The 18,403-nt window shown below is 38.5% G+C and overlaps 1 protein-coding gene across 2 annotated transcripts; it reads right to left on the bottom strand.

The window, feature by feature from the left end:
• Positions 1 to 595: 595 nt before the first annotated feature.
• LOC139862727 (uncharacterized) lies at positions 596 to 4,529 on the bottom strand. 2 transcript variants are annotated; one of them, XM_071851351.1, is made up of 4 exons: positions 4,335 to 4,529; positions 2,819 to 3,741; positions 1,360 to 1,965; positions 596 to 1,054 (listed from the first exon to the last, which is right to left on the bottom strand). In XM_071851351.1, exons 2-4 carry the CDS (start codon positions 3,695 to 3,697, stop codon positions 1,013 to 1,015), a joined length of 1,527 nt encoding a protein of 508 aa, XP_071707452.1. In that variant the 5' UTR covers positions 3,698 to 3,741; positions 4,335 to 4,529; the 3' UTR covers positions 596 to 1,012. The 2 variants fall into 2 exon arrangements, with proteins under 2 accessions (XP_071707452.1, XP_071707451.1); XM_071851350.1 differs by having other exon boundaries at positions 2,819 to 3,754.
• Between the last annotated feature and the right edge of the window lie 13,874 nt (positions 4,530 to 18,403).

The following is an 18,403-nucleotide window of genomic DNA, read 5'->3' on the forward strand; positions in this document are numbered from 1 at the left end:
ACCAACCCGAATAAGAATTAAATTATTTGGGTTCGGATTAGCTAGATTGGGCTTACATTAGTTTGGATTCCGGTAATGTATTTAAGCCCAATAAGATAAAACCTTTATTCTTTTGCATCATATCATAAACATAATGCAAATTTAAGTCAAAATACTTAGAGGTTTTGAGTTCGAATATTATTAGCAGAAAATTCTACCCCTTTGTGGTCACAGTGGTTTGCCCAAAACGACTCGGGCTAACCATAGAAACGGGTTGTTACCTTGTGATTACAAAGCGGATCGTATTTCTAGTTTAAAAAATTAAGGTATACATGCTACAGTCAAAGCTGTAAGTCAACCAAACTCAGAGCTTGACTCTCAAAAGTCAACTTCAGCACCTCAGCATTCAATCAACTCTGTAAATGGCTGTGGAGTGGAAGACATGTCCACAATGTACATTAAGCATGCTGGATACGTATGTAAAATTACAATATACCACTAATAACTTTGTCCAAGTGATTATAAGTGATGTACATATATTTTTTCTTTTTCGATAGCGATGAGTCGATGACTCCTATGAACGCATACATTGACTTCCATAGCAGGTAACCTCGGACTAAGTGATTACATGTCATTATAAGTGATGTACATATAGACTAACATAACAGAATATAATTTGTTCATTGCCTTGAAGAAACAAACACAAATCCTTTTGGGTTTCTATCACAAATTCCAATCCCTACAAGAACAATGTGTTCATCATCCATGTTACAAGATCACAAATATGGATGCAAAATAAAAAAAATCATCATCCAATTCAATCTTTCATCGCCAGTTCAAAAACTACCGAGAACAAAAACACAAATGCAGAAAAAAAACATCATCCAATTCAATCATTCATCGCCGCTAAAACTACTAAAGAAACAAAAACACAAATGCAGATAGACTCACCAAAGGGGCCATCAGATAACAAACAGCCTCACATACTTCACAACTTATCCATCATTTCTTCTTTTTTTTTTCTTTTTTTTTTTCAAAATGAAATCTCAGAGTATTTGGAAACATTCAGCTGCTCCTGAAAAAAGCCAACTAGGACCATAAGCCAAACAATATTTTGTTTCCAGCATAATGCCATAATCTAGGAGTGACAAAATGGATGGGTCATGCAGATAGGGAATGGGTCAAAATGGGTAAGAGCCCTGAACACTCTGTTGTTTCATTTTTATGAACTTTGTATGTATAATCTGACAAAAAAATTAAACCTTATCATGTTACGATAATAGTCTATTTTCGTAAACGGGTCTAAAGTGCAACCTATACCCAAAATGGTTCAAATTAATAATAATAAAGGCCTAGAACGCCTAAACAGATATAGTTTACCTCAGAATAACGAGTATGATCATGGTGCACGTTCGAAGTCTTAACAATGGTCTCCCATTTCGGTCCATTTTTAATACCCTTTTCAACAGGAGCCGGTTGCAACTTCTTAGGAAATGGGCTCCTTAAACTCATCTTTTTCCAAAGCCATGATTCCGAGGGTGATTTAGGCAGTGGTGGGACCCGAACGGAACCATCAACATCACTAATCGGCTCAATCTTGGCATCATCACTTGGTATTTGGTTTGTTCCTTTTTCAATCCAATCTATGTACAATGTTTTTTCGGGAACTCTTACTGGAGAACTATCGTGTATCAAACGAGGAGAAAAATTACTTTTCACATTAAGTGAAGGGCAAGTTTTAGGCTTAACAACAACTTGAGTTTGAACATCTTTTGGAACTCCAAGAAACCGGGCCCCGTCATGAAATGGTGATCGAGGTGATTCGTTACGGTATGGAGATATCCTCCCGCTACGAGACATACCTCGATGGGGAGATGATGGTAATGACTCACCTGTACGAGCTAATGGATTTGATTTGTGTTGCGTTTCATGCACTTCTCGTGATCGAGATTCGGCTCTTTTCTTAATTACCGCATCCATAGCTTGCTGCAAAGAAATAAAAAGTCTTAAAAACCAACAAATGCTCAAATATAGGTCAGAAAGTATCACATAATCACTTACAAAACCACCAAACATTCATATATAAATAACAAAAGATTCCAAAATTAACAAACTTTGGCAAAAGGTGTAGATCGGCAGGGACACCCAAACCCCGTGTTTCCTTTAGACACTCACCAAACCCACCCCGTCAGAACCAGAGCCTGTGAATAACTCCACCCAATACACCCCCCATGTGGCAGGAAAAAGTATCATCCCACTTTGTCAAGGGTTGTAAATCCTTGCCAAGAGTGGGACTTGAACCTGCGCCCATTTTGGTAAAGGCTTCCACATGGTTGGGCCCAGCTTCTAAGGTAACGGGTACCACTGATTAGGGAGGGTGTGCCTTTTATGAAAACTGAACCATTCCCGACCCTTTCCCAATTGCAGAACTCGGAATTACTCAGCGATTACTCAGTTTTTGCTACTCGGGGAGTACTCGGAAGGTATTCGGTCTAAACTCGGCCAAACTCAGCCAATTCTCGAGATTACTCGAAAAATCGGTCAAAACTCGGGATTACTCAGAAAATAAGTCAAAACTCGGGATTACTCGGAAAATAAGTCAAAACTCGGCCAAAATCGGTCAAAAGTTGATCAAAGTCGGTCAATATCCAAGTACTCCCGAGTTACCGAGTAGTCCCTGAAAAGTCGCAAGCAAATACTTCCCGAGTAGCAATTTTTGCAACCTTTTGTTTACCTAACAAGGCTCAAATCTGATACCTCTTGTGAGGACTTCAACACGTCTTACCACTAGGCTACCTTGGTGATGGTTGAATTCACAAAATTTGTTTAAACTTATTACCTTCTCGAGACTCGGAGTCAACGGTCCACTATAAGAAGTTCTTCGAGAAAGTCTCGGAATTGGACCAGGCGACTCAGGAAACGTCGACCGACTATGAAAAATCTTTTCTTTCGGTGCAGGTGCTGAATTCGATAAGCACGAAGAACGCTTTGTACATATACGTGGCAGAAAGAAACCGAAACCCTTTTTGCCAGATTTTTTCTTCTCCTCAACCGCATCTTTTTCTTTAACTTTCGAATGATTTTTACTATTATAAGGCGAAGCAGGACCAACTGGATATTTTTCAAGCAACAAAGGTCTCAATTCACCACTATAAACCTTCTTAACATACTTGGGAGGCTCAAGAACTGGTGTTTCTTGTTTTTTTGTAACATATTGTGGTGTTTCAACAATCATAGACTTTGCAGCAGGTAAAAACCGATTCATCAAATAATCACGAGTTTGTATATCAGAAGCGAACGATCTTGAAGGCGCCATATCGCTATTATCTTCACTAAATTTGCACGAAAACGAATTAGAAATTGTTGAAATTGCATCAGTAAGAGTATCTACTTCTGATGCTTGTTCATCAATTGGGATTTGGGTTCTGTTTGTAGGAAACCTTTCAGAAGTTGGGGTCTTTTTGGGTTGCTGTGAAACGGGTTTTTTTCGATCTTTTGCTTTTCCTGGGATTTGTTCCCAATTGAAAGGAATGGCTGCAGGTTTTGTGACTTCTTGTTCGGGTTCCCATTGCGATCGAGCAACAGGAAGTGACTGTTGTCTCGAAGGTTTCGGTTTTTTAGTATAATTGTATGATAATCCATCTAAATGTGAACAAGCTGTTGATAATCGTCTAACTGAGAGTAAAGGGGCGTTAAAATCGAGCTGTTTTTCGCCCATTTTTCGAGCTTTTGTTGTTCAAGATTTAGTCTTTAACAGTTCACCTGATTACATAAACTAAAAAATCACCAAAAAAACAGTATGACATTCAGAATTTGCTTATTAAAATGTGAAAAATTAGATTAGCATAAATGTAGCATGAAAAAAGAGGGAAAATTAGAATCCCATGTTTGGCTTAAGAGAAAAGGAAACAGGGGAAACCCTAAAAATGATTAAAGCAATTTACTTTATGGGTAGAGTTTATAATTAGCAGGCATTTTTATGATACTTCATGTGGGTATAAAAAAAAAGTTGAAAATTTTAATACCCAAATTTAACATTTTATAACATGGGGTTGTATTTGTAGTTTTCTACACATCACTTGCATTTCTTGAATTACAAGTAAAAATACAACTAATGCAACCTGTTCTTGAATTATTATAAATCAAGAATACAATATAAAGGTGTTCATGTGTATTCAGATAAGGTAGAAGAGCTAAACAATCTACTGTAAAAAATCTAAATTTCCTCTGAAGAGCAAAATTTCAAGTAGAGTAAACTTGAAATTAAATAAATAGATAGATAAATAAATAAATAAATAAATAAATAAATAAATAAGAACTTTATAACTGGAAAATCAATAATAATAAATACTTACAGATAACTAGTTGAAAAATGTGAAGTGAATCCAGACAGATTAATGATGTTTGCACAAAATTTGGAGCTCGGATATTGTTCTTTGGGGATGAACAGGATATAGAAATAAAATAAAAATATTTAATATTGGAAAAGAAAAAAGTGGAGAAAATGGTGGTTTTTGAGGAGAAATTAGTGGCCTTGAATGATGGCAAAAAATTAGGGAGGGAAAGAGTGAATGAAATGAAGAAAGAAAAATGGAGTTTAGAGTGGGGGACTGACTTGGGTAGGAGTGGGGTATGAAATATGATAATGATAAAACGAATAAAATAAATAAATTGAAAATTAATTAAAATTAAAATTAAAATTTAAAATTAAAATTAAAATCAAAATTCAAAATCAAAATCAAAATCAAAATCAAAATCAAAATCAAAGAAATAAAAAAGTACACTAAATGTAATAAAGAAAGTATCATGGGTGGGGTTTATAAGAGTCCAAAAAGAAAGGATGGGGATTGAGGAGGTTGCTTATTCAATTTTAATTTCAACTTAAAGAAAGAATATATGTTTGACAAAAGACAATGTACATTTTTATAAAAGTTGACAGATCTTTTTACTCTATTTGTTATATTAAAATATATGGTGTTTGATTAAACTGATTATTATTATATTTATATAATGAAGTTGTGATGTGATGTAGCGGTTGGTGGTCTGGCTCCTTTAGGGGAGGTCAGGAGTTCGACCCCCGTTGGTTACATATTTAAAACACAATTTCATCCCTGACATGAAGTATCCACCCATGGCACATTTCTCATATCGTTTGTGGGGTAAAGGGGAGGGGGTTTTACTTGACCGTGCCTAATGATACCGCAACCCGCAGGCGCACCACATATGTATGCGGGCAATCATTATTGTGCGTATGCGTGTTCTTGTGTGCGGTATGCGGCGTGCGATTGCCTTTGTTCCCGGTACGGCGGTTGCTTAGCTGTCAAGTAAATATCTTTTCCATAATTATATCCGTGATTCGGGGGAGTCAGTTATGGATGAGATTATCATGATCTGGGACGGTTCTAGAATTAGGGTTTGCCTATAAATACAAACCCTAATCATCATTCACCAGACACGGCATATTACGTAACCATCGCATACGATACACATTACGTAAAACAGCATCATTCAGCATCTTTTCGAGGTTAACAGGTTAGTCTTTTGTAAGCTAGTACCTACGACCTTATTTGGGGCCTCTTGATCGACGACCGTTATCGGAGGTGGACTTAATCACTTGGCCACCCCGCCGACATCATCATGTCGGCAAGGGTTATTCACGGTAGCCGGACCGGAGAGCCACGTTCTAAGATCCTTAAACCCCTCTTTATGTATTGAGCAGGCATATTAAACCCTACGGTTAAAATATGCATGATCAAGTGGTGCTTTCATTGAGAGTCGAATTAATTCAAGACTGTTTAATTGCTTTTTCTTTTAAGGTTTTGAATTGTATGACTCGTTATTTACAAAATTTTTGAATTTTTTCTTTAACAGTATCATGACTTCCGGGGAATCATCGGAACATACCCAAACAAATATTCAGAACGCACCGTCTGGTAGTCAACAGACACCGGTTATGACTACGGGGGCGACTATTCAGGCGGGGTACACGATGTACCCTCCACCTATATCCGGCGAACCCTTTCAGAGGTACAAGCAGATATATTCAGACGGGGTTACACCGCCAAGAGCAAACTCACCAGTCACAACCACGCGGTTGGACTTTTCGTCAGTGGATCCAAGGGTCATCTTGGCAGGCACTAGCGGTGGAACAACGGGGCCGCATGTGGTTTGCTGCGGCCAGGTACCTATTTACAGTACCACTGTTTCAATACCTCTGCATACGCAGAGCATTCAGCAGAATTCGTCATTTACACCGTTGCAACCTTGGCAACCACCGCGTCCAGTTTCGCAATTTTTAACTCCTGCAGATGCGCAGGCGTTACTTAATAGTTGGGGGTTTGGTGTCATCCCAGATGCAAACTCTCATTGGGCGCCGATAACAGCACAGCAGCAAAGCACAGCGCATACAGTTGGGCTTTTAAGTGTGTATCCTCAGGTTTCGCAGATATCTGCGCCACAGGTTTTGCTTCCTTTACAACCACCTGTGTACTCTGCGTCTTCAAGTCATCCCTCTTTTCCAACGCAGCAGCATTGGTTATATCCGCAGACGCAGGGTCAACCTTGGCAAAATGTTCAAGGGCAGGCAAATCTTGCAAGTCAATTCATGCAGGCCGCACCTCCTGATATGGTTCACTTATTTTCACAACCTGACTTTGTTCAGGATATGATGAAGCGTTTCTTTGCGAACTTGAAAGGGGATCCTGTTAAACCACCCTTCGAGCTACCGACTACCTTTGACAAGTTTCCTCCACATATAACCGCATATCCGTTTCCATCAGCACCAAAGATACCTAGCACGTTGGGTACTTACAATGGCCTGACCGATCCAGGTGATTTTTTACAGCGTTTCGAAGGCGCAATGCGCACTCAGGGCTGGGTGGATCCTATTGCGTGTCAGATATTTTCTATGACACTACAGGGTATTGCTCGTGAGTGGTTTAATAAATTGCCGGCGGGTAGTATTGCCGGGTTTATGGATCTGCGGATAAAGTTTTTACTGCAATATCAGAATCAGAGACCACGCAAGCGCACTCACATTGAATGCCATGACATCGTGCAGAAGTCCAAGGAATCTTTGGGCGAATTTCTCACAAGGTATACTAATGAGTGCCTGCGTATACCAGATCTCAAACCAGAGCAACAGATTTTCAGACTCATACATGGTATAAACTCAGAACGTCATCCAACACTGGTAAGGCGTCTGCACCATACAGTCCCAACAACTTATGCTGAGGCGCTTAATGAATGCCACGACTATATGCGGAGTGGCGAAGATAATGACATCCCAACAGCTAGCTCACGCAACGAGAGGAAGGACGACGATGATCGTTCGCTCGATCAAAATCGTGGTAACAACTCTCGCGGAAGGTATCCTAGCGGTGGTCCTATCAGGAGTGATAAAGGGAAATCAAGTGGCAATTATCGAAACAATAATCAGCGCGGCATCAATAATCAGAACTATGCGCTGCTCAAAAGTTTATCCAAAACGCCCAAGGAAATTTTGGCAACGGATCCAATATGCGCGACCTTCGCGGTTCCAACTCCGCTTACAGAATTTGGCAAGCGGGACAAAACAAAGTATTGTGAATTTCATGACGATTATGGTCACGACACCAATCGATGTAAAAACTTGATGGAACGAGTTCTGGAAGCGCTTCGCGCTGGCAAATTGGATCATCTAAAACCACCTAAAAAGGATAAGGGAAAGGTCGCAGAAGAGGCTTCGAAGTCTAAGACTTTCGCGTGGCAGAAAGTTGACAAAGCGAAAAATGCCGACTTAACCATTAACATGGTTGACGCAGAGAAAATCAGCCAGCGGAGAAAGTACAATGATCACCAGGATTGGGAGCTTCTCCCAATCACTTTCCCTCCTGTAATGTCAATTGATACAATTAATGAGCCCATTATCATCAAGTGTCGCATCCCTAATTGCGGAATCCAGATTAAGCGCATGCATGTTGACACTGGCAGCGGTGTCGATATTATGTATGAGCATTGTTATCGTTTCCTTCCGGCAGAAGTCAAAGCACGGTTACGCCAGCCTGATATTACGCTATCAGGGTTTTCCGGAGAAAACTCGTGGCCGCTAGGCCGGATAGAATTAATGATAGAGCTTGCGGATGACAGGAACTCGCAAATGATCAGACATGAATTGGTCGATTTTTATGTGGTTCGTTCAACTTCACGATATAACGCACTGCTAGGGAGAAACTTCATACGGCGTTTCAACATCATACCATCGGTAGTGTATGGTTTGATTAAGTTTCCCACAGTAGGAGGCGTCGCCACAGTTGCGTCACATCAAGCAACCGAGTTGTGTGGCTCTGTCGCGTCTGTAAGCGCTCCTAGCGTAGAAGAGCAACTTGCAAACTGTGCAGTAATAGCAAATCGCTTGCATCCGGATAAGCGAATTAAAATCGGCGCAGGCTTGTCAGCCGAAACGAAGGGCAAGTTGCATGGAATATTGTCAGCTAACGCAGATATTTTCGCATGGCACGAGTCAGACATGACCGGGGTTCCGCGGGATAATGCGGAACATAAGTTAAACGTTAATCCATCATTGACACCCGTTAGGCAAAAGAAGCGGCATATGGCTCTAGACCGCAGTGATTGGTTGTGCGCAGAGGTGGACAACCTTGTCAAAGCAAACATTCTGCGGGAAGTGCGTTATCAGACATGGGTTGCAAATCCTGTGTTGGTAAAAAAGGCTGACGGTAACTGGCGAATGTGCATTGATTTCAAAGACATTAATAAGGCATGTCCTAAGGACAACTACCCTCTCCCGGAGATAGACTGGAAGGTAGAATCACTATCAGAATTTAGGTACAAGTGTTTTTTGGACGCATACAAGGGTTATCACCAAATCTTAATGGCTGCGGAAGATGAGGACAAGACTGCTTTTCATACGCCGCAGGGTATTTATTGTTACACGAAGATGCCTTTTGGTTTAAAGAATGAGGGCGCGACCTATCAGCGTGCAATTGACGCAACATTCAAGCACCAAATCGGTAGAAATCATGAAGCGTACGTCGACGACTTGGTAATTAAAAGTAACACCGAAGAAGACATGCTCGCGGACATCCTGGAAATGTTTGCATCTCTGCGCAGGATCAACATGAAGCTTAACCCGCTTAAATGTAGTTTTGGGGAAGAGGAAGGCAAGTTTTTAGGTCATGTGGTGACAGCGCGGGATATCAAGGCCAATCCCAAAAAGATTGAAGCCATTGATAATTTTACATCTCCGAAGACAAAGAAAGATGTGCAGAGTCTAACGGGGAAGCTTGCGGCTATCACACGGTTTCTGTCGAAAGCCACAGAACTACAGTTACCATTCTTCAATACTTTGAAAAATTGTTTGAAGAAAAAAGACTTCGTATGGACTCAGAAAGCAGAATCAGCCTTTCAGGAGATGAAAAAGGTGCTTGCAGAATTACCAACACTTACTGCGCCAGTATCAGGAGAAACGCTAACGCTGTACCTCGCGGCATCGAAGGAAGCTGTCAGCTCAGTCCTCATCGCGGATCGCAGAAAGGTAATCCATTAATTTACATGCTTTATTTATATCGCAGAAATTTAACGACTGAGGTTTTTCTCAGACGCAAATGCCGGTCTACTTCGTAAGCAAGACGCTGACATCAAGCGAAGTAAACTACGCACCAATAGAAAAGCTTGTATATGCGCTGGTCCATACGGCGCGGCGTTTGCGCCGATATTTTCAAGCACATCCAATCGTGGTTCTAACTGATCAACCAATCAAACAGGTTGGTAAACGCCTACTTTACGGCAATGACTGGTTACCGCATTGACTAACGCAATCATTTTTCTTTCAGGTGTTATACAAGCCTGAGATTTCTGGCCGAATGGCTAAGTGGGCAGTTGAATTAGGTGAACATGAAATAAATTTTTCTTCGCGCAGTGCGGTTAAGGGTCAAGTACTTGCTGATTACCTTGCAGAATTACCTGTGGATGTCGAGGCATCAGCAGAACATCAGGATCCACCTGCACCAACTTTGTCACCATGGGAATTGTACACCGATGGTGCGTGCAGCACATCTGGTGCAGGTGCGGGTGTAATTTTAACAGGCCCAGATGGCGAAGAGCATACATACGCACTGCGGTTTAATTTTGCTGTTACGAACAACGAAGCAGAGTATGAGGCTCTATTAGCAGGTATGCGCATTGCGCATAAGTTAAATGTTAAAATTTTGCACGCATATGTGGATTCAAAGCTAGTATGCAGTCAGGTCAGCGGAGATTTCGAAGCGCATGACATAGTCATGCAGCAATATCTATCGCTTGTTCACAACCTCACTGACCAATTTGAAGCTTTTCAAATCTCCCACGTAATGCGGGGGTAAAATAAGAAAGCGGATACGCTAAGCAAACTGGCTGCCTTGGCTTTTGATCATATGGGGAAGAAAGTTCTAATAGAAGAACTCAATGTGAAATCCATTGTTATGATGCCTTTAGTGGCACCAGTTGAGGAATCAAGCTCAACATGGATGACGCCCATCGTGGCTTTTCTGCGGGATGGCACATCTCCTGCGGATTCCGCTGATGCAAAGAAAGTCCGCGTTAAGGCACCGCTGTATGCCCTTGAGGGTGACGTCCTATATCAAAAGAATTATTTGGGACCGCACTTAAGGTGCATTGGCCCGAAAGAGGCAGAGGAAGTTGTACGCGAGGTGCATGAGGGTGCATGCGCACTCTATTCGGGGCACAGGTCCATTGTGTCAAAAATAATGCGGCTAGGATATTATTGGCTGTAACGACCCTACTTTTTCCGTTATCTTTTACCGTTAACTATTTAACGACCGTTAATTGTTATTCGTGCCACGTCATTTCTATGACCTATATTATTATTTTTGTAATAATATATTAATTATTATGTGTTATATGAATATTTGTATTCATATTTTAAATTATACGTTCCTACGAGTCGCGGATTTCTATCCGGCGAATCTTTTCGGTTTTCAAACCAACGGTCGAATTTTTGGGATTTTTAAGTCCTAATTATTTTAATTATGATATTTTGATGTCATATGATTATATATAGTGTTTATATATTTTATCCGTCGCGTAGTTGTTATCTCTCCGAAAAATCAATCGCGTAGTAGCGTTTTCGCGTTTCGGGCTTCGATCGGGCGTTCGGGCTAAAAGAAATTACATATTTATCATTGTGGGCCATGTGGGGCCCACCCCATTCAGTTGTTGGCCGAAAATTCCCTTAGGGAGGGGGTGGTTTGTGATTTTATTTCATTATTCCATTTTTCATTTTCTAAACACTAGCATTTCCTCTCAAACCTAATTACTCCCATTTTATTTTCTTCCTCCTCTTCTCTTTTTTTTGAGCCGTCACCCTAGCTCCACCAAATCATCATCATCTTCATCTAATCTTGCATGGATCATCAAATAGATTGCATAATCGGATTCTACACAACGATCTCTACGCGTGCATACCATTCAATTCTTGAATAGGGTATAAACCCTAACCCTAGAACTTTTGATTTTTCATTGTATTTCTGTATTTTGATTATAAATTAATAGTATGATGATTACTTGTTGTTGTAATGGTGTTTGTATGCATAGAATTACTCGTAAACATATGTTTTCGGTTTGATATAATTCGGACAGCAGCTTTTTCGTGTGTTTCTGACTTTGTAACTGATATAAAAGTTAAAATAAAGTATATAAATGAGTTCCTCTCATCAAGACATTAATTTTAGACACCGGATTCATGTCGTTTCGATTCCCGGAACCATAGTTATGATCAAAGTGGTATTTTATTAAGATTGAATGTGATTTTGGTATGAACCAGGTGTGGTCCGACCTTGTGATCATATTTGGTGACTTTAGGGTGTGTTAGTGTGTTAGGACTGATGGTGGGGCGAACTTTCATGTTCGGGTCATCTCAATCCGAGCCACGAATCACCCGTTACGTCTAAAACACGTTTTTGATTAAATTGAAGTTCCAAGTAGTGTATTGGCTGTATATCACGACTTGTGGCCTGTTCTTGGTGTGTTCTTGAGTGTACCAAAGTGTCGGGTGGTTTGATTAGGCAGAGATATATGTAAGGCTCGCCGAAAACCGACACCCGGGGCTCAAGATACGACCCGATGAACTTTTGATTTAAAATTTATGATTAACTATTGAACTTATGATAAAAATAATGGATTTCATTATCATTTAATTACTTATGATAAAAAAAGTAATTATTATTATTTAAGACTTATGATATATATTTATTATATCATTTAATTATTACTTATGATTTAATTAAAATTTTAATTAAACTTTTAATTAATAATACTTTTATTATTAATGGAAAATACTTATGGTAAGTATTAAACTTATATTATGAGATTATTATAATAAGACTTATAATAAGGATTAATTAATTATTTAATTATTATAAGGCTTAGTTATTATTTAATTATTAAATACTTATGATTTAATGATTATAATTAGAAACTTATGATATGATTAATAATTCATTATTAATTAATAATACTTATGATATAATTTAAAATTTATTATTAATGAATAATACTTATATTATGACTAATATTTAATTAATTAATTAAATACTTATGTTATATTAATTATATCATTTAAACTTATATTAACTTTAATAATTCATTTTAATTTAATTAAACTTATGTTATGACATAATTAGACATATTTAACTTTAATAAACGTTATAACTTACATTATTATTATAACTTACACTTTTAAAATTAATGTTGACTATGTTTGACCAAGGTTGACTTTTGAGTTGACTTTCGGTTGACTTTGACTTTCAGTTGACTTCTGTTGACTTTCTAAATAAGGAAACTTTCCTAACTTAAAACTTTCTAAAAATAGAAACTTTCTAAATTTGGAAACTTTCCAAAAATAGAAACTTTCCAAAAATAGAAACTTTCCTAAAATAGAAACTTTCCAAATATGGAAACCTGCTAAAAATTGAAACTTTCTAAAAATAGAAAGTGTGTGCCCGTACGCTGTTCCGATCAAACCGATGCATGTTGAGTATTGTTCTATGTCTACTTGCAACATGTACAATAGCTATCATACTAAGACTTGACCTAAGTTAGTTATTTATATCGACCTGCTTTATTTATAGGTCGGCGTTGTGATCATTCATGATCACTTTACTTCATTTGCTGTTCGCATAATTGTGTGGTTACTTCGGTTGCTATTAAGGTGAGTTATAGTCCCATTTTTCTATTTTAAATCTTTTGGGATGAGAATACATGCAATTTATTTTATATTTTGGACACAAGTGGAAGTTGGTTTAAATTATTCATTGTGAGTCGAACAAAAATATTCCCTAATCTGGTAATTGTAATCACTGGTTTCTACTGGTGAACGCGAATCCTATGGATAGATCTATCGGGTTTGACAACCCCATTTCGAGCTAGTCGCGCTAGCAATTTATAATCGGAATGTTTAGTACTTCGTATTTTGTTGTAGATACACTTGTTCGGTGTATATTATTTATTGTGTTTGGCAAGGGTAAATAAATGGTTAAGTGGTTACCAGGTGGCTCACAGAAAATGGAATAATGTTTTATTATATGTTTTCTAGCATATAATTTGGTGGTTCAGAAAGGAGTTTTTATGTTTTCAAACATAAATTTTTATTGTTTAAATTAAATATTGCTTGCAATATTAAACCTATAATTCACTCAACATTTTTGTTGACAGTTACTCGCATGTTTTATTCTCAGGTTCATGATTGATTGCTTCCGCTGTGCTTAGAGAGTCTGCATATTTATGATGGCAGCTTTTGTTAAACATTAACTTGCATTCTATTTTATTACATTAAAAAGTGGTTGTTTGTTGACTTTATTTTGGTCAACTTTTGGTTAAAGTATTATTGTATAGTTTTTCTAAACTTATACATTTTAGTAGATTTCCTTTATAGGAAATCATTTTTAAATAAAGAATGCAAGGTTGTTTTATTAAATTCATATAGAGTTTCGATCAAGCTGTGGGACCAAGTGACGGAGCCGTTAAGTGTTTTGACGGAGTCATCACAGTTGGTATCAGAGCTCTGGTTGTAGGGAATTAGGCTGCATTGATGTCGTTACCCGGGTCAATAGGGTGCATTAGTGAGTCTAGTCTACAGCCCGGCCTATTATATATTATTATATGAGATTATTTGTGTCGTGTTGGTACGTATATTGTTATCATACATACATTTCTATTATGTTCTGAATCCGGGAGGAACTCCCATTCCAATTTAAACGTATTCTCCGACTCATGCGAGTTCATCTTTTAAAGGAACACCTCGGTTAGTGAAACCGAGGGGGTGTCATTCTTGACTTCTGGAATTCTCGACATTTCTATGTCATAATTAGTGTTTATTGATATAACGTTTAAGTTACATTACGTGTTCTAGAATTCTCGGCATTTCTATGTCATCTATTATGGTTATGTATATAATGTTTGAGTTATATTACGCAAGATGTCATTCTTGACTTCTAAATGCTCGGCATTTCAATGTCAGCTATTATGTTTAGGTATATAACATTTTTGTTATATTACGTGCATTTGTGCCGTTGTGCCTATGTGCTTTGGTTGTTGAAACGGAAAACGTCATTCTTACTTTTAGAGATTCTTGGTACTTCGAAGACATTTTTATGTCATCGTTACTCCTATTCATTACTTTCGATGTCTTTGTCTCTTGTGCTATCCTTAGCACATTGTTAAGAAATTATTTTAGGGAAATTGTGTTGAAATTCGAGGTTGACCACGTGTCCTGACCTTATGTAGTGATATTGGAATGGAACTATGAGTTAGTGAAATATAATGGCGTCAGGCCAACGTGATTATATTACGTTAATTCATAAAAAGTCCCAATATTGTGACATGAGGAATAGAAAGCGAGTCAAAGAAAATTTATACACCACTCATTCGGAAATTCTAACGTTGTTACATGAGTAAGGAAGATACTCATTATCTTATTTATTGATATACGAGAGACTCGTCTTTACCGAACTACTTACCCCATGTTTTATCATTTATAACTCGCTTGTTAGTGACAGCTTCGCACGTGAATAGTTTTGACCCAAGGACTTGTGTTCTGATAAAAGTCAAAACAATATTTAACTCGTTGTTTTCATGACCTCGTAGCATTTATTGATTAGATGTCGCAAGACGATTCAAGTCCTTCACCCGAGCTACAACGATCTTACTTCAACTCGTAACCTCTGTGATGCGGATACCCTGCTTTTCATTAAAAATTTTACACATTTGTGTAATTGGGCGGTTCTCACGAGATTTATGGGCGAATAGAAGTAATGAAATACTTTGTCATGTATACTATTTATAAAATCATATATGTACGTATGAATTCAAATGGACAAATTTACCCTTACCTATTTTGGCTAGTATACACTAATTTATACCTTCAAAATTATTTTAAAACCACTCTTATTGAGTTGTCTAGTTAACTCAAATTGATTTACGTAAAATGGTACACGTTGTACATACTTCTAAATTTACTAAGAGCTTCGTTCCATTTATGGGGTTACATTAGACGTTTAAAGCTTTTTCAAAACTCCTTTGATTGATTACATTAGAATTTTCGCATTACTCTACCGAGTGTTTGGATCACAGTTCTCCTCATCCTCCGTTTAAGGATGAAACTTACCATTAAGTTCATTGATAGAAACTCATACACCACTTTGGGGGCCGGCTTTGTAAATTTGTTGGAGAGTCTTTGCGCTCATTAGATTTTATCTCTTATGGTTGGACATGGCCGAAACGCGGACCGATAAATCAATTTTCTGGGGTACCCTCGATGGTCACCTTATTGTAGAAAAGGCGCTAGGTGGGTTTCTACCCCAACTGTTGTTATAATGGGTATCATGGATATATATTACTCTAGACCGTTTGAGGAGTTTCTACTCTCAATTTTCGCTGTCAACCGCAACACCCTCATAAACATCAATCCTAGGATTCGATACTTTAGGGTGCACGAAATTATTTTTGGAGATTCATCTCACCTGGAGTCGGCCATTCTTTATAACCCATGATTCGCGTTCTTTTCATCCGCACATAAATTTAAGAATATGGATGAATCTTAGACTTCCTCGCTCATTGTACAAGGAAGTTCACTCTCGTTGAATTATCACACCTTTCATACGTCTTCCTTTCGGAAATATAATGAAAATTTACTTTGGAGTCCATGATCCTCGTTAACTCCTTTGAGAGAATTGCCTTAAATATCTATGCCACCGATGTGACTACTCCATATTTATTTCTTCCTTCATTATTGCAACTTTATTTCATCCGTCCCAGTTCGTCCCCTTGGGGAGCTCCCATTTTGTTCGTTGAGAAGAAAGATGGTTCATTTCGTTTGTGTATTGATTATCGTGAATTGAACAAGCTTACTGTTAAAAACCGTTACCTCTTCCGAGAATTGATGATCTGTTCGATCAACTTCAAGGTTCGTCCGTTTATTATAAGATTGATCTTCGTTCCGATTATCACCAATTACGCGCTAAAGAAACTGATATTCTGAAAACTGCTTTCCGCACCCGTTACGGTCACTTTGAATTTCTTGTTATGCCGTTCGGATTGACAAATGCACCTGCTGTGTTTATGGACCTCATGAACCGTATGTGCAGACCCTATCTGGACATATTCGTTATTGTTTTTATCGACGACATCCTTATTTATTCTAAGAGTGATGAAGGGCGAAGAACATTTGAAGTTAGTGCTTGATCTGTTGAGGAAAGAAGAGTTGTACGCTAAGTTCTCTAAGTGTGCTTTCTGGTTAAGAGAAGTTCAATTTCCTCGGACATATTGTTAGTAAATAGGGAATACTAGTTGATTCTGCTAAGATTGAGGCGATTGAAAAGTGGGAAGTTCCGAAAACTCCTACTCAGATTCGCCAGTTTCTAGGATTAGCAGGCTATTATAGAAGGTTCATTCAAGATTTTTCACGAGTAGCGAAACCTCTGACTGCTTTAACGCATAAGGGGAAGAAGTACGAGTGGAAGAGTGAACAAGAGTCTGCTTTCCAAACTCTGAAGAAGAAGTTAACTTCTGCACTGATATTATCACTACCTGAGGGTAATGATGATTTTGTTATCTATTGTGATGCTTCGTGTCAAGACTTTGGTTGTGTTTTGATGCAACGAAAGAAAGTTATTGCGTACGCGTCACGTCAGTTGAAGATTCACGAGCAGAATTACGTAACCCATGATTTAGAGTTGAGAGCTGTTGTGTTTGCGCTTAAGATTTGCAGACATTATCTATATGGGGTCAAAGGTACATTGTACACTGATCACAAAAGTCTTCAACATATTCTTGATCAGAAACAGTTAAATATGAGGCAACGAAGATGGGTTGAGACGTTAAATGATTATGATTGCGAACTTTTATATCATCCGGAAAAGGCCAATGATGTGGCTGATGCATTAAGTCGTAAAGAAAGGGCTGAACCTCGCAGGTTTAGGGCCTTGAATATGACAATTCAAACAAACCTCGCTAGGCAGATCCTTGAGGCACAATAAGAAGCCTTGAAGGAGGAAAATTTTGTAACGGGAAGGTCCGAGGCTTGAGTAAACAGTTAGAGGTACAAACCGATGGTACTCGGTATTTTGCGGGATGCCTTTGGGTTCCGAAGTTTGGTGATCTACGAAAACTTGTTTTAGATGAGGCTCATAAGTCTAGGTACTCTATTCATCCTGGTTCAGGAATGATGTATCATGATCTTAAGGAGCTGTATTGGTGGCCTAATTTGAAAGCTGATGTGGCTACGTATGTGGCTAAGTATTTGACCTGCGCTAAGGTTAAAGCTGAACATCAGAAACCGTCTGGACTTTTGGTGCAACCTGAAATTCCCGAGTGGAAGTGGGAAGGTATTAAGATGGACTTTATTACGAAGTTACCGGGAGTTGTGGGTGGTTATGATACCATTTGGGTGATTGTTACCGACTCGCTAAGTCAACTCTTTTCTTGCCAATTAAGGAAACATATTCAATGAAGAAGTTTACTCGTTTGTATTTGAAGGAGATTATTTCGAGACATGGTGTTCCCGTATCGATTATGTTGGACTGAGGCAGTCCTAACAAGGTGCTCTAGGAACTAAATTGGATATGAGCACTGCTTATCATCCACAGACGGATGGTCAGAGTGAAAGGACCATTCAAACGTAGAAAACATGTTAAGAGCGTGTGTTATTGATTTTGGAAATGGGTGGGATAAATATTTGCCGCTGGATGAGTTTTCTTATAACAGCAGTTATCATGAAAGTATTAAAGTCGCACCATTTGAAGCTCTGTATGGTAGAAAGTGTAGGTCTCCTGTCTGTTGGAATGAGGTTGGGGATGCTCAACTCACATGACCAGAGATCATTCACGAGACTACCGAGAAGATTGCACAGATTAAGGAAAGATTGAGAACTGCC

Source organism: Rutidosis leptorrhynchoides, chromosome 8 (assembly GCF_046630445.1).
Source record: "Rutidosis leptorrhynchoides isolate AG116_Rl617_1_P2 chromosome 8, CSIRO_AGI_Rlap_v1, whole genome shotgun sequence".
Taxonomy (NCBI): domain Eukaryota; kingdom Viridiplantae; phylum Streptophyta; class Magnoliopsida; order Asterales; family Asteraceae; genus Rutidosis; species Rutidosis leptorrhynchoides.